This window comes from Excalfactoria chinensis, chromosome 10 (assembly GCF_039878825.1).
Source record: "Excalfactoria chinensis isolate bCotChi1 chromosome 10, bCotChi1.hap2, whole genome shotgun sequence".
In the NCBI taxonomy this organism is placed as follows: domain Eukaryota; kingdom Metazoa; phylum Chordata; class Aves; order Galliformes; family Phasianidae; genus Excalfactoria; species Excalfactoria chinensis.
Genome location: NC_092834.1, coordinates 11,870,835 through 11,897,161, shown reverse-complemented (window position 1 = coordinate 11,897,161; position 26,327 = coordinate 11,870,835). Strand labels below are relative to the sequence as shown.

Genomic DNA, 26,327 nt, shown 5'->3' with positions numbered 1-26,327 from the left:
GGAAAAGAAAACCCACCACCACTACCAAAAAGCCCACCTGTAGTTTTAGCTTTTTGTTAAGAGGTTTGAGTGATACCTGTGAGCCACAACCATGACCCAGCTGACACAGATCGAGGCTTCTGCTTTGCTGTCCTGTGTTAGTAGCTTCCTGAAGAGAACAGGGAATGCCTGTTGGATTCTGTTTGGGTCTATTTGAAGCAGAAGTGATCTTTTATTATGTAAAGGACAAGTTTGCCTGGAGTATTCTCATCAAGTTATTTCTAACCTCATAGTGTTTATGAAACATGGAAACATCACATATACTCATTATGACCTGAGATGTTTACTAAAAAATCCTGCTCACTACTGGCTGAAAATATCTCTTTCAGACTGTAGCAGACTCTGAAATCAAAGGCTCAGGCCCTTTTTTAGCCCTGCTAAAAGCTGATTATTGATTGGTCTCTCCATTTCTTTGAAGTGTCCTGCTGCCAGCCTGCAGTGCCTTGGCTGCCTCCACACTGCAGCAGTTGCCAGTGTGCCTGGGGTATGCAGTGAGCCTTGGTACTGCAGGATTGCCTCTGTCAGGGTTTTGTGGTTTTGAAACTTTTAGCTAAGCCTACATTTTGTCAATCTAGATGTTTCCTTCCCTATCTGCATGTACCAGCTCTCTGTAAAGCTTCTCTGACTGTCTCTTGTATTTCGAGTCTGATCACATCTGATCCTAGATTAAGGGATAGAAGGAGTAAGCCTTTCTAATTCATAAACAGTGTGTTTCTCAACCAACAGTTTCCCTATTTTTTCCCACAGGTAATTAACAACTTACTTTGTCTTCCCCCCATCCCCTGCTTCTGATTCCAATTTTCCAAGTATTCTTGGAACTTCCAAGTATTCCTAATGTCATGCACAAAAAAGAATGTGGGACGTGCTATATACTGTGCTTCCTTGGTATTTCTTGTTGAACTAAGTAAAGTAACTTACACTGAAAGTAAGGACAGATCTCAATGTTTTAGAAAAGGAGTACTGCTAAAGAAAGAAAGGTATCAGGAAAAAGGCTTAGTTTCATCTTTCAGTCAAAAACTGGAGATAGTAAGGAACAGAGATAATTGCATGTGAAAAATGAGTGGCAGATATTTCCCCACCCAAAGGATGAGAAAGGTGGATTATGTTCTGCTCTGACTCTCCTGCTCCTCCAGTTCTGTTTGCTTGCTTACATCTTGTCAGGTGAAGGAGGCAGTTTTATGGTGGCATTTGTATCACATTCGAGTGAGTTTTCCCCTTCTTTAGCAGTGACTGTTATATATCTTAAGGTTTTCTGTTGCCTGACCTTCATGGGTGCCTGTAATTGACCTAATCATGATCAGTTATCTTTGCCAGATTGTTTCCATCGTAATGCAGCACGAGCTTGGCAGTGTGACCTTTTGGAGACATATATGTATTAAAAGAAACTGCAAATATTTTCCTCTGGCTGTTGACAGAGAATGTACTGTAGTGCATTTAAACAAAGAAATAAGCCTGATGGATGTGTTTGCAGTCTACTGAATCATCTGCATTGGCCGAGCATAAAATCTAGTACTTTCTCTAGCACAAATGCATGCACATCTTCTCCATGAGATGTCACTTCATCTGTATTGTATGGACATTAAATCACTTTCTTTTTCAGTTGTTTTTTTTATTTTACCTCTTCTGGTCCCTTTTATTCTGACCATTCCTTTGTGTATTCTGCTTCTCTGCTGAAGGTTCTTGTTATCGCCAGGAAAACCCAACCATTCCTTAAAGAAGTGCTCAGTTCCTGTCATTGTGTGATTCTTAGAATCTTCCGCTCGCAGCGTCTTCTTCCTTGTGTGAATGCCAGCAGCACTGTGCGTGACATTCTGGAGGCTCCTGTGCTGCTGGCTCATGCACTGCCTGCCCCACTGCTGAGCAGGAGCTCACCTGCACGAGTCTGGCTGAGGGGCCAATGTGCAGTAATGATGCCTAGAGAAATGAGAAAAACTTAGTTCAGTCTGTTTGAAGGGCTGTATCTTGAAGGCCGTTTGGCCACAACGGGACTGGAAAACTTTGGCCAAGAATTTTTGTTCCGTGTTTTATCTTTTCAAGGCTTGTACTTAGTACTGTACCAGCACAGTTGTATTAACTGCATTTCTGGTCGTGTTGCAATGGGAGACTGTGTATTTTTCCCCAGCTCTTAGCCAGACCTGCAGTTTGAAAGAACAGGGAATTATATGTAAATCTGTGTATGACTGTCATTCGTAATTTATTTAATGCTCTCAAGAACAGATTCAGTGTAGTGATGTGTTACAAATATTAAGGCTGGGCTGTAGGTTAACCAGGAGCTGGTGCCAAAGCGGTCAGTGCAGTCACATCAAGGAAGGATGCAAGGCATCAAATTTCCTGCTTTTAAGTTAGTGGGAAGGTTGCTGCAATATATAAAATCCGTTGTCATCATTCATTTCTATTACATTTGTACATACCCGAGGTACTCCTCACAAAGAGTAGGTATGTTGTCTGATTCGCAGTCCCTTTCTTACAGCAGAGCTGGTGGGTGCCCGACAGCGCCCAGCTTTGAAGCAGTGAGGTGCCACTGGAGCTTATAGAGCAGGGTGCGGCTGTTCGCCACGCTTCGCCTGCACCGGGCAGGAATGTGGGCAGTGCTTTGCTGCAGCGTGGTGGGAGTGCTGCTACGGCACGGTAGGGAACATCTTCCAGATCCCCTGCTCAGTGCTTCTGTTGTAACAGCCTAGGTGATATATAAAGCAGATATTGAAGTGGGTTTATGTCTATGTTGTGCCTGGGTGAGAGGCTCTTTTTTTTTTTTTTTTAAAAGTAGGAACCTATACAACTGTGTTATTGCCTTGTGCTTGTATTTACACACTGTTGAGAGAACTACAGTGTTTTCTTTTGCTATCTGGCTGGGAATCGGACTATTCTTCTTCCAGATTTTTCATGTTTAGCTTAAAGCCTCAACTGCTTTTTAAGCATAACACTGTATTTAGGGAAACCTTGACTTGCAAAGCTACATCCATTTCCTCCCTCCCCAGTTTCACAGTGGATTTTAAAGAAAGGGTCTGTTATTTAAGACTATTGGAAAGCCTTCTTAAGCAGACTGAGACTCTTTTGCTTGACCTGCTCTACTCTTGCTGTGATAGACACCTAGGCTGGAAGCCTTTCAGTACACTCCTTCCTTCCACGGATGGCTGAGTGGCCACTGCAGGGACAACATGCAGACTCTGCAAGTTCCTTGCTGTTCCAGTATGGTCTGGTTCTTCCCAAACAAGGAAGGCAAGGCCCAGACAGGACTTGTCTTTGTCTGCAAGGTCTACGTGGAAGCTGAGTGACACTTGCGGAAGTTGGACACTGCTAGAAATTAACTGTAACCCTTCCAAGTCTGCTAGTCTGCTGCCCATCAGCAGAAGGATGAAGTGATGAAGTCCTGTGGTATCTTAAAATATAATTTAATCATAGGCCTAATCTCTGTTTTCTTTTCTTTAGAAGAGTATGGTTTGTCCTACAGTGTTAGTCATGAGCTTTATGGCTGGCTTCACTGCACATCTGGGACACTGAGGTTATGTCTGAGTTGTATAGTTGATCTGAGAAGGAAGAAGGGGTTGACTCAAATGATTTTATTTTAGTACTTTTATACAGAATAGCTTTTCTACTCTTGAGAGGGCTGGGTAGGTGGTATAGCGTGGAAAGGACTCAGAAAGAGACGTTTCATTTGTTTCTACCCTTTGTTTGAAACAGTTCATATGCATTGCTTCTCTGTGAAATGGAATGATGTTTGCAGGTGTGGTCAGAAGTCACGTCAGGCATATTACCTGATGTTCTGGTCTTTGCCTAACAATGCCTTTTCTCTTGTGTAGAAACCTATGGGAAAGCCAGCTTTCCCTGTGGTACGCATGGAGTAGCACGGTGTGTTTGTGTGGGTACAAGAGAGAAAGAAGCAACACAGCATTGGCATTAGAGACTGTCAGTTTCCTCTCACCCTCAAGAGAGGAAGCTGTGTCATTATATTAGGATGCGTGTGATACACATATGTTACATCTGCTTGTAGATAGGTCGTGCATAAACCTCTTCTGAAGTGCTCTTTGCCTTTAGGAATAAATGGGACATACAGACTGTGTAATTGCTTCCCAGCCATGCTGTCAGGCAGCACCCTCCTTAGAATTGGAGACACAAGGCACACCTCTTTATGTCTGAGCACCCATCAGTATGAATGCAAACAGGTGACACGTAGGCTTCTTGGCTGTGTGCTAAAGAGGTGGTGCTAGAAAAATACTCCTGCTAGCAGTACTATCTCCACTGTGCCCTTACTATTCCTTTAGAAGAGTTTGGGGTAAGTTTACTTTAAATTGATGTGCTTTAAGACTGCCTGAGTAAGTGAATGTTCAGATTTCTTGAGCTTTATGCTGTGTGTGTGTACCTTTTTATTTTCAGCTCAGTGCTTCTATTTTTGCTTCTTTTTCATTTCTTTTTTTTTTTTTTTTTTCTTTCTTTTTTTTTGGCTTGTGTTCTCGTCTATTTATCACTTCCTCCCTTCTTTCTTCCTTCCATCATCTTTGTCGCAGTATGGAAGTTGGGTATTTTATGTGATACCCGTTTGTTCAGAGAGCATATTCCTTTTCCCATGCTGCAAAGGGCAAATCCTGCATGCCAAGATAATTTCCCTAAGTTATTCAGGAACAACACTGTCATACTCCTGAATGTTTTATCTCACAATAGGATTGTGATATTTGTGTCCTGGAGGCAACAATATGAGCCAGTAGTGTTGATGCTTGTTATGTGACTGCCTTAGACTAGCCCTGCTTTGCAGGACACCTCTTCTTGGCGGAGCACAACCCGGACATGTGGGCAGGCTCCAGAGCAGCAGCACTATGGGTACAGGTTAAATGATGGCTGTGAGGGTCCTATCAGCAATGGAAAAAGCCAGTGGAGTTTTCCAAGTATTGCTTATAGCCCCTGTTCTTCTGCATGCCAGGCTAAAGGCAAAGCCAGAGCTGAATGGGATTCAAGGAGGATCTCACGAAGGAAGAAACCCTTTTTGCTGTTTCCATTGGTAATTATTAGTTGTTTTTTTTCCAAGCCAAAGAGCCCTTAATTGTACAAGTAAGTTTTGGGGATAGTTGGGAATAGTTGTTCTATGTTTTCTTTGTTTTCTTTTTCTTTTCCTTTTTTATTTTATTTTATTTATTTATTTATTTATTTTGAGACCCGATGGATCCTGATTGTATCATCAATTTTCTCTCATTCTTCCTTTCCTGTTTTAAGAGGCGTAGAAATGTAGAAGGAAAGCCTGGAAGATGTGAAGCTGTAGGACCTAACTTAAAAGCAATACAGAACTGGAAGGAGAAGAAATGGGATGGGTTTGTAGGTCCATGACAGTGAATTTTCCACGAATGTACTTAGCTGTAAATACATCCTTATTTCTGCAGTATGGAGCTGGATGTATTTGGGCTGTGGGGCTGCAGGTCTTGGAAGCAGAGGGTGGAGATAACCTTTTTAAATATTTGTACAGGGAGGAGGACAAGGCTTGAAACTGCTCTGAAAATAACTCTCCAAGGATAGGTTAACTGTACAGGGTTTCACAAGAACCACTCCCTGGAGATATTTGAATAACAGATTGACATTATGGGGTGCAGTGAAAGGTGTGTGCATTTCAAAAACCTAAGGAGAAAATTTCCTTCTTGAGCAACTCCTTTATAAGCCACTTTTTATGTCTGAGGCTTCTACTAGTCATTTGCAAATGAAATTTATTATTTGCCACATGGAGAATTGAGGCTTAAATAGTTTGGACAAATAGGCCACACCACCCAGACAGGTACTTCCCAAATCTGATGTAACAGCAGAAATACCTTAAGGTTTCCTTCCTAACCTAAGGCTTTTCCCGGCTCAGGCTGGTGGAGGGATGCAGCTGTTCTGTTGCAACTTGTCTTGGAATCAAACCTGAACACTTTCTCATGGCTCCACGTGATACTGTTGCAGTGCCTGTTCTTCCTCTAGCAGGTTGTACAGAAGAGGAAGGATAAATTAGCTTTCTCACAACATAAATTGACAATGACCAGCTGACATAATTGTTACTAAAAGTTTGTTCTGTAGGCCAACAGCTAGCCAGCAAAATACCAACAGGACAGGGCAAATACTTGTGTATGAGTGCAGTAGCACAGTAAAAGGCGTGAAAGGAGCTTGTCTCAGAGGTAGAATGTTTTATGCAGATTTGCATTTAAGCCTTTTTAAGCGGTATTTTAGGGGTATTGAAGCTGAAAGAACATGTGCTTGAGTAGAGGGTGCATTTACACAGCTCTTTGCCCTTGGCAGAACATCTGAGAGCAGAAGAAATAGTGTGTAAGAGAAGGAAGTCTAAATCAAGTTTAATCTTCAGTAAAAGCCATCGTGTTTGCTTTTTTAAAGCATTTTTCCTTTCTTCTAATGCATTTCAGTGAAAAGAGGTTCTGCAGAGCCTCATGATAAATAATCTGATTGTTTTTGTGCATCCCAAAGATAGAGGAGGATTTAAAACAAGCAACAAATGGAAGCTTTTGCTGGTATTTGTGGTTGTGCTTAATGGATCAGGCTTTTAATTTCTGCTGGAAATGATCTCGTGTCAGTGTGTGGCTGCCTGTTCCATGTGCTTGTTGAATGCATCACTCCATCAGTTGTGTGGTGTATGCATGCCTGAAGCTGTGGTACATCTGTATAAAAATAACTATTAACTGTTAACTGCTTTATTTTTTGTTTTTGTTTCAATCTCTTGCTCTATTGTAAAACACAGTATTAATACAAAGCACTGGAAAGCAAATTATCTGTCTCTGGTGTGGAAGTGACACTGTGTGAAATATGTCAGCTTACTGGAGTTAAACCTATACCTGCAAAGTCTCACTGTAATTGATGGAATAATGTAAACTACGTGTTGTGTGGGAGCAGAGATTTCAGGACTGGAAATGGCAAAAAAGGTGTCAAATGCTTTCTGCTGGCTTTCCAATTGGAAACTATCTTGGAGTAAATCTGACCACTGTCTGCTTTTGGTTGTGATAAGTCCAGTCATGGCTGCATTGGTCAATCACTGTTCTGCTTTGTATCCAGAAGCTGTGCTGGCATAAAGCTGAAACTGCAGAGTTAATTATGGGTTTAGTGTGATGGTGGTGATTGACAACCACGTTCTAGAGATATGGAGCTTGTTCCAAACCTCAAGCTCTGAACTGATATTCAAGAAATGAATTGATGTTTTGCCATTGGTGCAAACTGCTGCTGTGTTTGGCTTGAAATGAGTAGTTTTATGTAGTGCAAACTACAACTAGTTCCAGAAATACATACTTACAGTGGGAACAGCAAATTTAACTTTCTTTTATATTTAATTTCATAACCCATCCTATTTTTTTGTTCTTTAATATTAATTTCTCTCCTTGATAATGGGCAATTTTATGCCAGTTTTCTGTTGCTTTTAGGTTATTTTAGGCTTATCTTTCCACATTCAGTTCTTTGAAAACAACATAAGGCAGTTCCCTATTGTTTGTTTTGGGGGAAGAGACGCTGGGTAGCTACCCAACAGGAAAGTACTACTGCATTTGCAGCAGTCTTTCTACTGTACATTCCATTTTCCAGTTATTTTTGTCATGCATTCTAGCTGCTTTTTCACTTTGGTCAGAGTAGATCAAACGTGATTTAGTTTAGAGCTAGCATCAGGGTTAAAAACTTTATTTAAACATAAAAAAGTTTGCTTCTTTTCTTGGTATGGGAAAACTTCTTGAGATGGTACCATGTCCTTTTATTTAAATGTAGTTGTCAGTCTAAAAATCAATTGGACTTTTTTGTGTGCATGTTAATAATGTCACAGTGAATGTGAGATCGGAATCGCATCATTGAGGCATTTAAGCAGCTTTTCCAGCTTTCACACAGGTTAAAAAGAGTTCTGCAGTTTGTTTTCCAGTTATGTTCAACACTTTTCTTTGACAGTGATTTTTCAGTCTGTTGTTGTGTTGGCTTCTCTTTGAAGTAAGAGGAGCGTAATGAAAATCAGCTGTGGGGGATTTTTGTTTTGATTTTGGTCAGGGTTTGTTTTTGATACTTGGCATAAAGGAGAGTTTAAGGTGAAAGCAGTGTAAAAGATCACAGAACTTGTCCTATTACTGGACGCTTCATTTTTCAAATGGTGACTTGTATTGTAACATTCGTCCAAAGAAGCTTTGGTTGTTGCCTGACTAATGCTCTTCACTTTGCTTTCTAAGGTGTCTCCTGAATCCTCACTATGTCTGATGGGGACTATGATTACCTCATAAAATTCCTAGCACTCGGTGACTCTGGAGTAGGAAAGACCAGCCTTCTTTACCAGTATACAGATGGCAAATTTAATTCCAAGTTTATCACAACGGTGGGCATCGACTTCCGGGAAAAGAGAGTGGTAAGTTTTCACAGCAGTGTGATACTTCAAAATGGTTGCTCTTTTGTTGCTGGTGACTATAGGTAATAGCCTCAAGTTGAGCCAGGGAAGATTTAGGTTGTACATTAGGAAGAATTTCTTCATGAAAGGGCTGGTTATTCATTGGAATGTGCTGCCTGGGAAAGTAATGGGTTCCTCACCTCTGGAGATGTTTGAAAAGCATGGACATGGTACCATGAAATATAGTTCATGATGACACTTGGTAGGTCAGTTTGATAGTTGGGGATGGTGAAATGGACATTGTGTAGACTAGTTTTTGGTGGATGATGTACACCACAATAGTGGGAGGGGTAAATGTCTTTGTGAGATGTGAAACTTGTGTCTTGAATAAGTTAGCATTCCTTTTGTGGGATAGTACATGAGGTGGATTTTCTTGGTTAGGGTATTTGATAATTCAGGATAAGATTTATGTTTTGCAACCTGACTCTCATAACCCACAAATTCAGCAAACTTGTATGTCATTGAAGATAGTATTGTTAACTCAGGTAATCTTACGTACAATTACAGTTGAAGGGAAAGACAGGAACAATAAATGAGTCTATTTTTAACTGATCCTTCTAAAGCTAACAGATGCCCTTATTTATATTGTCATGCTGAGTAAACTCCTCAGCTTTCATTATTAGTATTCAGTTTCTGCTTACATAATGTATGATCCAGGATCTATCCCCATCTCTTTCAGCAGTCTTTTGACAGCTATAAAGATACATCGTTATTTTCATGAGTATATTGTGTTTGCTAATGAGGTTCTGCTGGTGTTGCAAACACGCTGCTGGATTGCATGATCTCTTGTAGTTCTGTTTTCACTTGGACAGGATAGAACATAATAGTAAAAAATAGAAAATCAAAATCAAAAACAGAAAATGAACTTGTCTGATGAGATCTCAGTGACTCCCACTCACTCTGTTTGGAATGTGAAGTCTGTTGGAAACTGGTTTTCCACTTCCACTTTTACCCTTATATTTAAATATTCGAGTATATGCAAAATTGAAATGCAACTCATATTACTTTTGTCTTAAAATAAAGGATTTGAGTTTTAGTTGGGAATACATGTATTGACAGTGATAGTTTTGCTGCATTTAATGACTTTAAGTGTCAGTTATTTTGTGTTCCATAGAGGCTGGGCTGCTAACATTCTGTCTTACAAATTTCCCTTCCAACAGGTCTACAGACCCAATGGGCCAGATGGCGTTGGTGGCAGAGGACAGAGGATACATCTTCAGCTCTGGGATACTGCAGGCCAGGAAAGGTATGCTTCCCTTCCTACCTCTCCAATCCAGAAAGTAAAGCAGGTGTTACCAAGCTAGGTGCAAATGGAATGAAGTATGTGAATTCTTCTTATTGTCTATTACATTTTAGTTGTATGGGAGTGGGAAAATACCATTCAATATGCTGTTTGACTGTGATGAAAAGTTCTGTATGAGTACCCATTAAATTACAACTGAATTAAATTAGAACACTAAAACCAAAATCATCAATTTTTGTCTTCAGCTTATTTTTTCATGGCCAATGCATAGATGTTTTTAAAGCTTTTTTTTTGTTATTTTATTTTTTCTTCTTCTCTGTTATGTCTCTATGCCAAGGTGTTAGAAAAGTCAGACTTCTGAAATCATTTTGCAGGGATTTTTTCCTACTTGTCTACTAAAAGACAGGCATCCTAGTGGTTGATCATCTGAAAATCCAGAACTGATGTATGTAGTAACAAGTTTAACTTCAAAGTTTGATTTTTGTTCTTATTTTAATTTCTGAATCTTGATGAAAGCATGCTGTATAATACAAAGCTTTCACTCAGGCCGGAGGGCTTATTTAAATGTCTGCTTGAATTCCTTAGGCCTGAATTAGGACATAGTAATGTTAGCAATTCCTTGTTATCCAGTTCCTGCATCAGGCAAAATAAGCATGATGAATATTTTCTTCTAGCTAATCTTGTCTTTAGTTACCCCAGCTTCACAATTCTATGCAATTACATTTTCAAAGTAACTTTATAATTCTGCTTTCCTTGTCTAGGTTTCGTAGCTTAACAACTGCTTTCTTCAGAGATGCCATGGGGTTTCTTCTACTCTTTGATCTGACAAATGAGCAAAGCTTCCTTAATGTCAGGAACTGGATAAGTATGACATTTCTTTTTCTCATCTCCTTTCTTTCTATTTCGGCAGTGGTGGATGGGAGCTATTCTTGCAAATACAAAGTCTCACTGAGCAGTACAACTGAAAATTCTGGGTTCTGAAGCTTTCTGAGGAAGAAGAAAGTAAATGTCCCATTTGCAATTGTAATAGCTGCTAGTGGGAGCTTCTAGCGCTTACCTGAAATTCAGCTTTGCTTACTTAACCTTGCACTTTAACCTAGCAGGCTGAGAAGGCTTATCCCCAGTTTGGGTAATGCTCAATACCACGAGTCTGTGAAAATACATTGTCTGAAGCTTTGTCAGCAAAGCTTAACAGAAAGTGAACGTTACTAGACTGATGTGTCTAGGGAAAGCAGTTCCCAAACCCACTGCGTCATCAATCAGATGAAAGTACTGGACTTTTTTCTGGCAGCTCAGTGAAGTTGCTTGGTGAGCACAACTCCTTAAGCTACAAATATACAGATTCTGCACTAACCCTGTCAGGCTTCTGCTCCTCTGGCTTGTTCACTGAGTATGTGATAGTGGGTGTCTGTTCCCTGGTTCCTCAGTGCAACTGCAGAAGTCTTAAGAAAGAACAGAACACAGTTGTATTCCCGTTTTCCAAAAAGTAATTTTCCTGAAGGTGTTTGTGTCTCGTGAAATGTGATAATATTCTTGGTAAGCTTTGTGTGACAGCAAGTCGTGACTCCTATTCCTATTGTTGCTGTTAGGTCAGTTACAAATGCATGCATATTGTGAAAACCCTGACATTGTATTATGTGGAAACAAAAGCGATCTGGAAGACCAACGAATGGTGAAAGAAGAAGAGGCTAAGGAACTTGCAGAAAAATATGGGTAAATAACTTCCTTCCAGTTATTGCTGTATTTAAAGCAAAATCAAATGCTTTCTGTAATGTCTTTCCCGTAGAATGAAAGATTACTGTGCAAATTAGTGTTTCAGAATGCTGCACTGACCTGTATAATACACTATTTTTTTCTGTCAGAGATAAATGTTTTCTGCATTACCTAAAAACTTGTGCTTAATGTTGCAGTAATCTTGCACTAGAGGGTGGTTAATTTTCTTTCCTTGACAGTAAATGAAGGAAAGGTGAAGTAAACTGTTTCACAGACATTCTGGTAAAAAAGATGGACTTTAGTTGAAAAGGCAGGTGAATTAGGGTGGTCTAATTACTTGCTCTTTCCCGTGCTGCAGCTTTCTGTGGTCCACCGAAAGCCTGGGCCTCTTGTGATGTGAAATCTAAATGAGTATTTGGTGAGGTGATTAACTGATTAATGTCACATCAGGTTTTAGAGGGAAAATGCAATACTAAGCAATTACATCCTAATTTAGAAGTTGAGTTTTATTACAACAGTTATGGAGCAGTCCTTGCCCGCTGGCATGACAGTTGGAACATGCAACCTCAGTTTCTTTGAGAGCCTTGGGACCCTTTCACAGGCATTTGGAGGATCTAATTACAGAGTACTGGGTTCCCACAGAAGACCAGTTCTAGTCCTGGTTGCAGATCCCCTGTACTTAGCTGAGTTGTTAGTCAGCCTCAAAAGGCTCTGCTGCTTGTTTTTGCGCAGACGTCTGCAGTCTTCCAGAGTCTGAAAATGAGACATCAGTCAAATCAGCTGGAAGACAGCCTTTCCCATCCTCACAGACAAGGATCATGTGACTTTAAAGGAACTGTGGCAAACCTTTCTTCCTATCAGATACTAATTAATCCCATATTACTCTTATACTTTGCTAAACTCTTCCGTGGTTCCTGTCTCTGAACTAAATTTGCATTTAGTGTAAATCAGAAGTACATGTTTGAAGGAAATCTTCTGACCCATTTATTGTGGCTTGATTCACATAGTGAAGCAGCCTTCTTGCATGGGAACTGGATTCCTTCTGAAATAAAAACTAAACTAGATGATGGCCTCCAACCAGTAGTCTGTATTCTGATTAGTCAGGGAGATTCTAGGGGACTAGATTAGCTAAGTCCAGAGTAAATCTCACAAAATACACATACTGTTAATACTGGGTTCTTAATGGCAATTATCTTGCTCTGCAGGTCTATTCCTGCTGTGCCATGTTATTTCTCTGTCATAGTCAGAAACTAGCTTTCCTTCACCTTGAAGTATCCTTGGAGGCAAATCAGAAGCAAGCTATTTATTAGAAACAAATGGATTTGCTGCCCTGTGGCACTGAGCTACCAGGAATTGTGCACTTTTCCAAATGTTCCTGAGAGGTTGCAGGCTAAATCCTGCTACAGCAGTATTCCAATAGCAAAAGTGTGAGATACTCAGTATGCCCTTTCTGTACTTGTGAGTGTTGTGCTTTGAAAATGGCTGCAGGACACCTAGACACTGAGACAGTGATACAGTGCTATTGACCACTCATTGGATCTTGCAAATTTAGTAAGTCTTTCTAGGTAGGAAGTGTAGAGTTCATTCATTTGTCAGCATCTTTCAGAAGTTCACTAGAGAAGGGAGAGGTTTGCAGAAGAATTGCAGGGAGCCACCTGCCGTACCAGTTCCACATTATGGAGAGAGACTGGGGGAAGGTACCTACATGTTTACTTGAAAATTCTCCTGCTGGCTCAGACATAAGACTGTCCAAAGTCAGTGCTGTCAGTCTGGGGTGTCCTACATACCTTGCTCTCTGTAAAAATCCTTAAAAATAAGAACTGTGTACTGGTTAAGTGCGCGGTCAGAAGTACAATAGCAGGAAGGGGCTCTTTCACATTATTGACACTGAATTTTCTTCAGGCAGAAGCTGGAATTAAATTTCATTAACCTAATGGTGTCTCACACAGCAAATGTCCTGCGTATGTTTATGTTTATTACTACTTGTACTTCTATTTTTACATCTGTAGTTTGCTTCCAAGTTGGGTGAAATCAACATTCATTGTTTTCTTACTTACTTATCACCATCTTCCCAGTTCCCTTGATGAGGAAGTTGATTCTTACTGCTTTGTCCTACTTTCTTCTGCTTCTTCCTCTGACTTCTGTTTTCAGTCTCCCTTGAGCATCACTCTTGCTTTGCTTGCTTTATTTCTGACTTTGTTCCTTCCTCTGTCTTGATAATGCTTTCACTTACCACTCTTGTTCTTTCTGCTGTGTCTATTCATCAAAATACGTGAGATAAACTCATATATTTTGTTCATTTCCCTAGTTCTGTGGTTTCTCCTTTATCTCTTTATCTGCAGCTTTCCTGTCTTGCTAGGAATGGAGTATTCAGAGCAATAAGGAGAGAGGAGAAAATACCATACGTGTGCTCTCCATCACAACATGGATGTTCTGCTTCCCTCAAACTCTGGGTTCCCAAGCAGCATGTCTGCATTTAGTTGTGTGTCTGTGGTTATTTACTGTGGATGAGGGCTTATAACAGAGTTGGACTGTTCACTAAGGGAGCAGGGGCTGCTGAATTTAATAATAATAAGACTGTCTTATCCCTGAAGTTTCACTGCTGGAGAGATTTCTGCAGGAGTAAAAGTCTTCCCCTACTGGGGCTGCTGACATTGTAAAATACAGAAGTTGTTGCTCTAGTTCTATGATGCCTTTTGTAGTAGTGATAAGAATACTGCATTAGGAGACTTTGCCTTGCCTGCAGGGGAACTGCATATGTGCACTCCCTTTCTTGCAGACACCTTAGCTGATGTAAATAGAAATCAGTAAAGAACACTTCTTCAGAGAAGGCCTTATGAAGAAATTGCATCTCTCATGGGTGAACTGAGCCTTGGGACTTTGTAACAACCAGTGCCTCCATAAAATGTGGATTCCAAGCTGTAAATTAATGCTCACCCTCTTGTCCTGCCAGCAGAATGAGACATTCCATTCATTTCTTTTACATTTCAGATCACTGACCACTTAGTGTCTCTGTACTATGGAGGAACAGCAACACTATTAGTGCAATTTTTAATTATATAGCAAGAGAGATGTATTGGTTATGCTCCTATGAATATAAACTGTGATTTAAATTTGTGTTTTTTGTCTTCTGCAGGATACCATATTTTGAAACCAGTGCAGCTAATGGGAATAATGTAAGCAAAGCCATTGATACACTGCTGGACCTCATCATGAAGCGCATGGAGCGGTGCGTCGATAAATCCTGGATCCCAGAAGGGGTAGTGCGCTCCAATGGGCACAGCTCTACAGAACAACTGAGTGAGGAGCAAGAAAAAGGCAAATGTGGCTGTTGACTCAGCTACAATAAAATTCAGTGTACATGCTAAATTATAGTACAGTTGCAGCTTAACTGTCTAACTTATAGGCAAGTCACATCTCATAGTTATGTAATAAGCATTATTAACTCTTGATTCTTGTGCTTTCCTCTCAAACAACATTGATTTGTTTGCAGCGTATGTAGTTTATTAGTGATGGGACAAGCTCATCAGTTTGATGTAGTACTTGCATATTCCCTAAATTCTCTACTTTGGAAGGAAGGGAAGGAGAGGACTTTTAATTAACAAGTGTAAAAGCATCCTTATGTATGAGCAGTAAGAAAAGGTAGGTTTCTGAAATAAGGATATTTATTTGCTCTTTGAAGGCTCCATTAATTCCAAAGAATAAGCATTTAAATTAGATATTGTGACTACTCGTAGTGTCCACAAACTAGCAAGCTTACCAACATGGTTCTTGAGTCTGTTTTAACAGAAACATTTAATCATTTCATCAATCAATGACAATCATAGAGAGCAAATCTTGTGTTTTTTTTGCAAAAGCCTGTAAGTATCTTCTCATTATTTCCTCAAACCATCAGTATTTAGTGATAAAAGCCAAAAGAAAGATATTTTACACAGAATGAGAAACTTCTTAGAGAAGCACGGGGATGGATTTGTAGAGCACTTATTGATAGGTCACGAATGTGAACACTTAAACTGCAACTGTACTGTATAAAATATAGTCAACACAGCCTGCGAGACCTCCTGACATCATTTGAATTTCTAGAACACGTGTATACATATATTGATATGTCAATGGCGTAAGTGTATATCTGTTATGTTCTTTGCTATTGTTTTAACAGGAGTGTAGGGTAACGTAGATGTCAGCAAAATTTCATCTGAAATACTGCTTTGTACTGTGTTTTCGTTTGTTTGTTTTTTTAAACCAAACACAGATTTGGAATGTTTCTTCAAATATGGATTGAGAAATGAGTAGTGATTGATTGTCTTCTGGCGAAATGCAGCTGAGATATCAGTTCTGTCTAAATCAGTATTTCTATAAATTTATGATGCTTATTTTCTGCTGCCAACTTTCGTGTCCTGTACATCTCGGTTATCACATACTCACTTAAGGCTTGGTAATTTCCTTAAAAATGAATAGTTACTCCTCCTCCCCCCCCACTTGCAGATCACATGAATGTCAATTCTGGTTTTGGTGGATCATGTTACTCTTCAATCATTGTTATTTATTCTTATGACGACCTGAAGAACAATCAGTATTTTGTTGGTGGTTTTTTTTTCTCTCTTTTTCCAGACAGATTTATAAAGATGTGCCTACCAGCTTTTCTTTCTACCCTGGCAGATGTTGTATAAATCAAAAGCATTGCCAATTAAAGTCAACACACCAAACTGAGTCTTCTTACAGACTTTCCACAGCAGTTTGTTTACAGAAGTCCAAAGCTAATACTTATTTAGAAACAATGTATTTATTTATTTAAATATTCTGTCTGTTTGGCTACTGCAGTTTCAGGCAAGTGTCTGTATCAGTTATGAACGTGACTTGCAATGTAACACGTTTTTTTTTTTGAAGGACCAAAAATGTTTCTGGAATAGGAGCTAATAAGGAAAAAAAAAGAAAAGCCCTTTATATTTTACGTAGCCTCTGGTTATATTGAGAATGCAAGAGGAAGTGTTAAAACTTGGTTCTTAAAATATTTTACAAAGTAATGTGTTCTTCTTTAACAACAACGTGTAAATATTATATTTTTATCATAACCTACACAGAATATTTTAAAAGTGCAATATAATTTGACTACTCTGGGGCTAGGATAAAGATGAAAGAAATTTATATTGAATAAATGTAGTTTTTTCTATGACATAATACTGAGATTCTAAAGTGCTTGTGGACCAGAGTTACTGTAGTTTAACTCAGTGCCTTTTGAAGTTATCATCAGGTTTCTGACCAGTAAAGTATCAAACTCTACTGTAGGACACAAATACATTTCAATGTACTTAAGTGTCTGAATTTGTTTTAATAGGACTCTTTGCTTTTCAGAGGGTTGCAGTGGAACTTTGTCACGCATTAACTTTAATGAAAGTTCCTGTGTTAGTAGCTCCATCCAGTTCCTGAAAGCAGTGAGGACTATTGCAGCCAACTTCTGAGCTAAGTGACTACTGAAATGCTGTTTAAAAGAATAAATCCTTTTGGATATTTACGTTTAGATTGGATATTAGATATTAAATACCACAACTGTCATATCTTTGTTGTGCATATTATATGTAACTATTTACTGTACAAAAAGAGTCTACATAAAATTGCTTTGATGTAAGCCTTAAATCTTACGGCACACTTCAATCTTCTTTCGTTGTCTTTGTAGCTCTCATGAGAAGTTGTGTTAAACGCTTAGTGACAGTGAGTTACAGTGCCCTTATCAGTCTGCTGCTGTTTGAAAGAAAGAAAGATAACTTTGTTATGAGGAAAGTAATATTTTAAGAAAAGCTTTTATTCCATGCAGCATTAGGTGAAAATGATGAGATCTGTAATAGAACAGAAGGTTTGGGAAAGCGTTTGCATTGAGATGTTTCATTCTTATTGATATAAAATGATTAAACGTTCCTGCTCTAAACTTCGTCAGCATTTGTTGAACTGAACTGTGGCATTGCTGGTTGTCATCAGTTCAACATCTGTGTCACATGCTGCTGTCCCCATGCCTTATGGCTTTTTATAGGTGAGGTGCACATAAACTCCCTGCTCTGGCTGCGGTGCTTCTCGTTCTCTCCTGCCAATGAGCAGACCAGGCAGCTGGGCAGCTGGCGCTCCCTGTGTGGTGCCACAAGCAGCCCATAGAAGAGACTGCATAGAAGAGAGTGGAGGTGGCACTTCCATATTTATAACATTGAGAAAGTTGCCTATGTGAGCACACAGCCACAAGGACTCAGAAATGGGAACAGGCACCCAGAGAGGTTAGTGCATCTCCATCTTTGAATGCAGTACGACCTCAGCTACATGCTGTAATTGGCCGTGCTTTAACGGAGTTAGGTCTGATGAGCTCTAGCAGCCTCTTCAACAGTATCCTCTGTCACAGGGACAAAAATCTCTGCCTTAAGATGAAGGGCTGCAGTTGCATAACAAGGCACAGCTGCCCTGGCCCTAAGCAAATGTGTTTACTCCTATTTGGTTGTGAACCTGCTATCTTCAAGCCTTCCCTCATAGAACTACTGCATGCACGTCTCCCCCATTTCTGCCCATCAGCTTGCTACCTTCTGCGCCTGCGGCCTAGAGCTGTCGGGGAAGACACGAGCTCTCGGTCCGCCCGTCACGCGGCGTTTGTGCCTTGCCGTGTTTCCGTGCCGCCCTGTCGCGGTGCGCCCACCAGGGGGCGCCCGTGTCCCGCCACAGCTCCGCCCCGGCCCCGCGCGGACCCATTTCGCTGCGCCGTTGGCACCTCGCGGACGCCAGGGGGCGGTGTGCGTCCCGCCGCTTCCGGTCAGCTGAGCGAGCGCTTCCGGCGGGGCCTGCGGATCGGCGCGGCGCGGCCATGAGGATCGAGAAGTGCTACTTCTGCTCCGGGCCCATCTACCCGGGGCACGGCGTCATGTTCGTGCGCAACGACTGCAAGGTACCGCGGGGGGACGGGAACGGGCTCTCTCAGCCAGCCCCGGTCCGCTGCGTGGGGCCTCAGGCGTGCTCTGGCGGCAGCCCCGCGCTGTGTGGGAGGCCGCGGGCTGCGCGCTGCCGGCAGCTCTGTGAGCGGGGCGGCGATGTGATGCGACGCGCCCAATTGCGGCTGTCACAGCGAGACGCGCACAGCCGGCCGGGCTTCGCGGCGGCCTGACAGCTGTGTACGCGCGTTGCGGTGTCCCAGCCGCCCATAGGGCACTGCGGACCCGGTGTGAAATGAAGCTTGCCCGAATCGCTTCCTTCCGCTGCCGAGATGTCAGGATCGATTCCTGCACAGCCGCTCCGCCGTCTGAGTTGCGGCCTCGGGAGCCGGGCCTGATCCGGCCGGACGCTGCTCCCGTTCCCGGGGAGCGGCCTTGAGGTTCGGGGGTTGCGGCTGTCAGCGTGGGGGGGAGCGGCGAGTGCGGGGCGCCTCGGGAAGCACGAGAGGCGGGTTTGGCAGAGCTAAGGGGAAGCTCGTGGGCAGGGAATGTAGAACTATAACTATTTGAAGGTTGTTCGTAAGGACTCAGTACGTTGTGCTCTATTTCTTCAGAAGCCAAGCCAGGCTGGATGTGCCCTGGGCGGCCTGGTGTGGAGCACCAAGCACACAGCAGGGCTTGGCACTGGATGGCCTTTAAGGTTTCTTCCAACACAAACCACTCCACGATTATATGTTTTTTTCTTTTTCCCTTCTTATCTCAGTGGCATCTCCATACCTGCCCCTTTTGACTGATGGCATCGGCTGGATGTGGGACAGTTTGGGATAGACTTGAGGATAGGGTTCTTCCTAGCTCAGTGTTTTGCTACCTGTTGCTACCATTTAATGCTGCGTTAAGTGAATGCTGTTGACCGTGAAGTTTCTTTTATGCATCTTTAACAGTCTTGAAAGCACCATCTGGATGAACATAAGATGCTTCCATGACTAGCAGGGGCAGATGCCTAAAGTGAGGCTGGCATAACATAGTTACAAAACTGAAGTACAGTGTTATTTTGTTATGGCTACTTTCAAGAAAGGTATTCTAAGCTGGGAGTGGGATCTAAATATAAATGATGAAATGAAATAGCTGATAATTCTTTATGGGTGCAGTAGGAACTATTTAATGAGGATACTTTAATACGGATTCACTTCTGTGATCTTGTGATCAGCCTTTGGTGACTATTAAAGACTTCATAACAACTTAAGAACTAAGTAACTTGTGCTTGTTCATGTAATGAAGTGCACTGATAAACCACAGCCCATGTGTTGTGGGCAGGACGACAGACACTATGGTAACTTCCTTCTGTACCTGATTTCTTGTCGCAGTTGTACAGCTCATTAAGTGATGTTGGGAACCCCCTTGGAGATCAATTCAGTTGTTTACCTCTTTTTGGTAATGTACAGAGGATGAAATGGATGCTGCCAGATTGCACCAAATATTTGACATTACCTTCTTTCCTATCAGATTTGATTTAAATTATTGAAAATGAACTGTGTAGGTTAGATAAAATGCAGCAGAGACTGGGAAAATATAAGCCATTTGCAATTTAAGGTCACTGTGTGAAATAAATGACCTTAATAGGCCATATTTAATGAAAAGTCTTCTTGAACAGTGGAGCATTTAGTGGTATTTAAATGCTGGAAATTTAATGGTATTTTCAGCAGTAATTAACAATATCGAAGACAGTTTTCTGTCTTTTACCTTGAAAATGAATATTAAACTGTTTTTTATTGTTTTTCAATTCAGTACCCAGCAGGGATCTGGAGTTACACTGTTGTGTGTTGTTGACATCAAGATTGTGGTTTAATTTGAGCTGATTTTGGTAATTCTTCTTCATGCATCGAATTATGTGGTTTATGGATTAGAGTGGTAGAGCCTCACTGGAACAAGAATATTTTGGTTTTGAGGGAGCTGTAATATGAAGAATAAAGCAAGTGTTGCCATGTTTCCTTGGATTTCAAGCCAAGGAAATAGTTCCAGGTGGGCGTAGGGATTTTGTGTCCATCTTTATTATTCAACCAGATATAACCCCACAAATTCATGTATATGGACATGAGACTAAAAATAAAACACTGTGATTTGCTTCTGTAGATGAGTGGAATAACAGTATGTGGCAGTAAGTAGCGATCTGTAGAACAGGTAGAAAAATGGAAGCAAGGAGAAATAACAGCAAACAGTCAGTGTTGTGGTATGTGCTGTAACTGCTGTCTGTAAGTTCAGTCCAAGATGTGACAGTGTGCTCAGAACTCCTCCCGCCTGCTGCTCTCTAAGGTTTAAAGCTGCATCTCAAAAGACTGGCTTCATTGTTGTTGTTGTATTGAAAAAAATAGAGGTGTGAGGATGTTTTGTTGTCAGGTTGGCTGTGTGTCTAAAAAGTGCTGACAGGTGTAGAAAATTATTTATTCACAGTACAGGTTTGGTTTTATCTTCTATTTTTTCAGTTGATACTTCTCATAACTCTCCAATATTTTATTTATAACCAGTTTAGCCGTGTTTGTGTATTGTGACAGCTGTGGAAGTGACTTTATAAATTAAAAAGCAGAACAGTGCTTGAAACTGTTTCATGAGAGAGAAAATTTTATCAAGAAACAAAACTAACGATCACTATGACTGTTGTTATAGTGATGCCGGTCCTTATATGTTATCCTTGTGTTGTTCTCTTCCTGAGCTATGAACGTTTGGGTTCCAGTGATTTCTGTAGTCAGGGAGGACTCCTGAACATTCAGACATTGGTGTGTCCGTCTTTCTTTCATCTTGCTTCTGCCCCCAGTGCTTTCTGACTGCTCTCCTTATTCACATTTTACAGCTTTTTCAGCTTGTCACAGTAAGCGCGATTATGCTGCATTGTTTGGGAGCTCCCAATGAGGAGACCCAGCCAGTTTCTAAGTGCCAAGTTGTACTGAGCGTCTCAGATTGCATAATTTGTTAATCACTGTGGTCTTTCATGTAATGCAACTTGCTGTGGTTAACATGGCACTGAATGTGGAATACATCAGTAGACATAATAAAGGAAATGTATTGATTTCATTTTTCTGCATAGAGTTCTGTTGAAATGTAACGCAAATACTGACTTTTGGAAAGATTATTCTTTTTGCATGTTATAGAAACTCCAGTGTTCAGTACTATGCTTGTATTTGGGCAGGAACAATGTGATTTGACTCCAAGGTTTGTTTTTTCTCTCCCTCCTCAAGATATTTAGATTCTGCAAATCAAAATGCCACAAAAACTTTAAAAAGAAGAGAAATCCAAGAAAGATCAGATGGACCAAAGCATTCCGAAAAGCAGCTGGCAAAGAATTGACAGTGGTAAGGAGATGAACCTGTTATGTTACAAAGGTATTTCTGAGGGACTGGCTCATTCAGAGTGACTGAGGGATACCATCAGTCTGTCCCCTCATGTTCGGAATTAAGGTGGTTTGTTGGTCAGTGTGAGGCAGTAGTTATGCATGTGGGTAAGACTGTGTGACTTAGAATGTCTGTACTCTTCAGGGGATTCTGTTACTCTGCGGTGTTTTCTGATGAACTGGAGGCTGTTGAATAACACTGGTTTGACCTGCACTGTATGCTGTTGACGCTCTACATGTTCAGTGTTGCCTTCAGTGTGTCTGGTCTGCTTTGTAGTTTCTACTCCACAGTAGAACTGTGTGTCTTGTTAAGGAGAAAACGGTTAAAGGAGATGGTTTGGTACATAGTTCTCTTCAGATGAATCTCTGTGGCTTCTGATGCTACACTGTCTAACACTTAATTTATTACCTATTCAAGCTTATCGGTCTCCGAAAGTCATTAAAATACAGGAGCTGATATTTAGAATATCAATAACAAACAAAAAAACCCCACCAAAAATACTTATAGCTGAGTGCTGCAATAAAAACATATGGATCTAAGTATGTTTTTGTATATAATCTGTATTTGCTCTTTTTTAATGCAGGACAATTCATTTGAATTTGAAAAGCGTAGAAATGAACCAGTAAAATACCAGAGGGAGCTGTGGAACAAGACTGGTGAGTCATTATAGAGAGACAGAAACAAAAGAAGAACAAACTATGAGAAGTCAGCTTCTACAGACCAGGTTTTCAGGAGACATGTTGGAATATTTATGTTTTGTAGTGATTGTTCTTTGAAGTTACTGGAATGATGACCAGATTTTTAGGTGTGGAGCACGTGTGAGTTGTGCACAGGTGTGGGCTTTCACTGGGTTTTATTTGTTCCGATGCTGTGTGGAAAACAAGCTGTAGCATTACTCTAGTTTGAATTGCTGTCTTTGACAAACCTTAGTGGTTCTTCAGCTTTCTGAGAGTCTCTCAGTGTAAACACAGCGATGCCGCTGTTTGTTTGTTCCCTTTCATTCTGCTTTAGTTTGTTTTATAAATAATTGATATAAAATGGAAGAGTTGCTTTGTAAGCCAAGAACAAAAGCTACAAAAGGGAAGATGGTAACTTTTGTTTGATTTCAAGTAACGTCTTCTGTTGTAATGCTTAACTGTAGAAAATACATGTAGGCATAAAAGTGAAAATATTACTAAGTTTAAAATATGGTTCCTCGTAGTTGAAATGTGCTCTGCTAAACCAGCATATATTTTCAGCTGTATGTATGGAAGCACATATGCACTTATGCAACCTTTGCTTTGTTTCAGTTGATGCGATGAAGAGGGTGGAGGAAATAAAGCAAAAACGCCAAGCTCGATTTATTATGAACAGGTGAGGAAATGTATTTGCATTATGAGAGCTCTTGTACATCTGCGTTAGAAATTCAGTCTTTGCACAGCAGTCATGAAAGAAAGTTCTAAAAGGTGCTTTGCTTTGTACACATATTAGTCAAAACAATGGGACAAAATAGTTTGAGACTGCTCTGCCACCGAGCTACTGTGCTGTGTTGGCTGTCAAAGATAAAGTAGCTTCTGGACTCTCAGTGGTAGTGGAGTGTTTCATTGTTGGTGGTTTGGAGTCTCAAACAAATTCTGGGAAGCGTTAATACAGTGCTGACACTTTTTCTTTCTTTCTCATCTTGTGTCCAGTGTATGTTTAAATAAGTTCTCAATTTTTGCCTTTGTTTCCTTACGAGAGTTATTTGCCACTGTATGACTTCAGCTAAATATGTTTTGCATTAAATGGAATACACACACCACTCTTTTGAAGGTAATGTAATTTCTCTCCTTGATAGATTAAAGAAGAGCAAAGAATTGCAGAAGGCAGAAGACATCAAAGAGGTCAAACAGAACATCCACCTTCTTCGTGCTCCACATGCAGGTAAGAGCTTGATGTACCTGGTTTCCTTAGGTTAACTTGTGTATATGATTTTGTGATTAATACTGTTGGATTTGATTTGTTTTGCTGTGTCTTATTCAAGTGCTTGAATAACCATATGCATTTTTTAACTGTTAAGTTGGCTATTGAATGTAGAGAATAGCTCTTGCCACTTATTGTTAGAAAATGCAGTAGATAAATCATTTTTTTAGCCAGTTGTGAAAATGTAGATGTTTTGTAGTTCTCTGTTGAAGCTCATATGAGAGCACTTTTTCTACAATGCAATCTTAGCTTTTTTAATATAATGATATTTTTACTAATTTTCACTAAAATTTTTGTCTACTACATGGAAATTTTCATGTATTCTTTGTGAACTGCGTTCTTAAGTTGGCTTTCAGTTGTGGCTACCTATTCCTCCTAAATAATTCTCAGTTTTCCAAACCTCTTGTAACAAATACTAGTTTGTGTTACATTGTATTGATCAAAGTGAATTGAAAAATATTCATTATAAATAAAAACCAACTGCTAATGGAACGCAGTAATAGAATTGGAATAGAACATCCATTAGTTCTTGTTCTATATGAATTACTTGCGCTTTTGTCTCAGTTGGAATTGTATTAGTAAATGTTAACTAGAATTCTGTTGCATTTCAGTGTATATGTTTGCATTTGCTGCAGGGTATGATTGTATGTGTGTGAAACAGGCTTTTGTCAGGATATACTCAGGTTTTTTGTTCGTTGTTTGACTTTGCTTGTGTTGGGTGAATGATGCACAATAATGTGCTGTGCATCTGTTTCTCAAACGTTTTCTCTTCAGTCTCTTGGATGAAAGAGAGCAAAATCAAATGTCAGTCTTGTGGGGGTATTTGTTTTCAGCATTGTAATTTAAAATTAACATTATTGCCATGCAGTGCAGCATTCAGGAGGGATTAAATCTTCATATATAATGAATGTGTAAAGGCTGTTAGTCGCTTCAGTTATTTTTTCTATGCTTGGTATTGCTGGCCATATCAAAGCTTGTCATAGTAGGTGAAAAAATACATTGACTGCATTTTAGTTGTTGTATAATGATGTTATCAGTTTTTCTATTATAACAATTAGTTTATACCTTTAGATGGTGATGACAGTTACCAGTCAATAGTTCTAAGCTTGATGGGTTTAATGCTAAACAACTGCTCACTAAGCTGTGGCTGTTGTACCTCTCGAGGCATCTTGAATTTAATATTTCTTTGTTTTGAAGGCAAACCAAAACAACTGGAGGAGAAAATGGTGCAGCAGCTACAAGAGGATGTGGCCATGGAAGAAGACGCTTAAGATGCTTGTATTTCTTACTGTCATTTCCTCAGCAGTTAACAGTTGCTTACTGTTTCACCTGGCGGCACTTGGAGCTGTGCTCATAATTGAAGAAAAATACATTTTAATAAACAGTGGACACTTACAGCTTGAACTATTTTTGTTGTTATAAAACAAGATGGATAACAGTTTTGACAGTAATTACAGCTATCTAATAGAGAAAACCTTGTCAACAGGATGAGAAATAAAGTATGCTATTTGAGACGTGTATTCTTTGTTATCCAGAAAGGAAATGTAATTTTCCCTCTCCCTGATAAAAGATGTTGGTATGAGACATTGTTATTTTGTCTGTTCTTTGGCGGTAAAAGCAGGTAAGAATGGATAGTAATGGTAACAAGATGGAGGAGGTTGCACTGTTTTTCTTCAGTGCAGTGGAGAAGATTTATTTTCACTCTGGTCTTTGGGAAAATTGTTCAGTTCGTTATGAATGCAGATTGTGTTTATTTCCTTTCCTCTTAAAGGTGACAGTGCAGATGACATCTAAACCCGGCAACGCTAACTTGTATGTAGGACTTACTTCCATTAGGAAAGTAGTCATGGTGATCACATCCAGCCTGAAGTTGGAACCGCCCACCTCCTGAGCTGCTGAAATTCCTATTTGACTTATAATGGGGATGATTGAGCTGCTGAATCGGTCACACTTCTGGCTGCTTTTTTCCTCATGCTCAGGATTATTTTGATAGAAAGGAAACTCGTGTCAAACAGGCATTTGCATGTCCTGCTGGTGTTTGTGCAGTGCTCATCAGGACAGATAAATACCCTGCGCTTTTAATCTTAGTTTAGCTACAACTGCGTGGTTAGAGAAGCTTTTCAAAAGTATTTAAAATAACATTTCCTTGTCAGTGCTAATTACCCTATAAAACAATAATTGATGGTTCTGTTCTAAGCTTCACTATGTGCTGCATCAGTTGGTAAACCTCCTACCGCCTACTTGTGTATTGTGTGGCTCAGGGAAGTTGTGTTGGAACGCGGTAAGAGAGGCAGTGGGGAGTGTGTGAAATAAGTAGGTGTTATGCTGTGGTTTTTACCTTTTGATTTATGGATTGTGTTCTCGTGTTTAAAATGTTTGTCACATTTATATAGATTGATGCATGTATTTATACGAGGTAAAAGTTCTGGTAATACGAACGTGTAATTTCACATTTTCATGAGATAATTTTCAGTGAAGCAGCTCATGTAGCAGCTGAAAAATCACGTTTTATTTCCAGGCAGGAAGTAATTGAGATTGCTGTAGTGAGAGCTGGGTCTGGTTTGGGATGTAATGTGGCAAAAGAAGGAGCGTTACAAAGATGTTTAATTGCCTTTCCTCCTCCAGGTTATTAACCGTCTGGGTTCGAGGGGAGCAGAGGGAAAGCACCAATGAGATCAGTGTGAAAACTGAGCGGCAACCATTCATTTGTAGTGTTTGTGGGTTTGGAACCGTGTTGG

General features: G+C 40.3%; 2 protein-coding genes across 7 annotated transcripts in view; both read left to right on the top strand.

The window, feature by feature from the left end:
• Window positions 1–16,076, top strand: part of RAB27A (RAB27A, member RAS oncogene family) — a 30,234-nt gene extending 14,158 nt beyond the window's left edge. For all 6 annotated transcript variants that reach the window (XM_072345327.1, XM_072345325.1, XM_072345328.1 and 3 more), the window contains exons 3-7: window positions 8,199–8,371; window positions 9,571–9,656; window positions 10,415–10,518; window positions 11,243–11,366; window positions 14,503–16,076. In XM_072345327.1, the coding sequence (XP_072201428.1) occupies window positions 8,219–8,371; window positions 9,571–9,656; window positions 10,415–10,518; window positions 11,243–11,366; window positions 14,503–14,701 (666 nt within the window). In that variant the 5' untranslated portion in view covers window positions 8,199–8,218 and the 3' untranslated portion in view covers window positions 14,702–16,076. The remainder of the gene's footprint in view (window positions 1–8,198; window positions 8,372–9,570; window positions 9,657–10,414; window positions 10,519–11,242; window positions 11,367–14,502) is intronic.
• Window positions 16,077–18,124: 2,048 nt separating this feature from the next.
• Window positions 18,125–25,173, top strand: RSL24D1 (ribosomal L24 domain containing 1). Its single transcript, XM_072345331.1, has 6 exons — window positions 18,125–18,282; window positions 21,496–21,609; window positions 22,232–22,304; window positions 22,938–23,001; window positions 23,465–23,550; window positions 24,787–25,173. The coding sequence occupies exons 1-6, from the start codon at window positions 18,202–18,204 to the stop codon at window positions 24,858–24,860; spliced, it is 492 nt and encodes a 163-aa protein (XP_072201432.1). The 5' UTR covers window positions 18,125–18,201; the 3' UTR covers window positions 24,861–25,173.
• The last annotated feature ends 1,154 nt before the right edge of the window (window positions 25,174–26,327 follow it).

Bases quoted from the DNA above. Each gene is read 5' to 3' on its own strand.
- RSL24D1 (XM_072345331.1), top strand. From the start codon at position 18,202: ATGAGGATCGAGAAGTGCTACTTCTGCTCCGGGCCCATCTACCCGGGG. The intron at 23,002-23,464 runs GTGAGGAAATGT...TCTCCTTGATAG, and splicing joins GCTCGATTTATTATGAACAG to ATTAAAGAAGAGCAAAGAAT. The intron at 23,551-24,786 runs GTAAGAGCTTGA...TTTGTTTTGAAG, and splicing joins TCTTCGTGCTCCACATGCAG to GCAAACCAAAACAACTGGAG.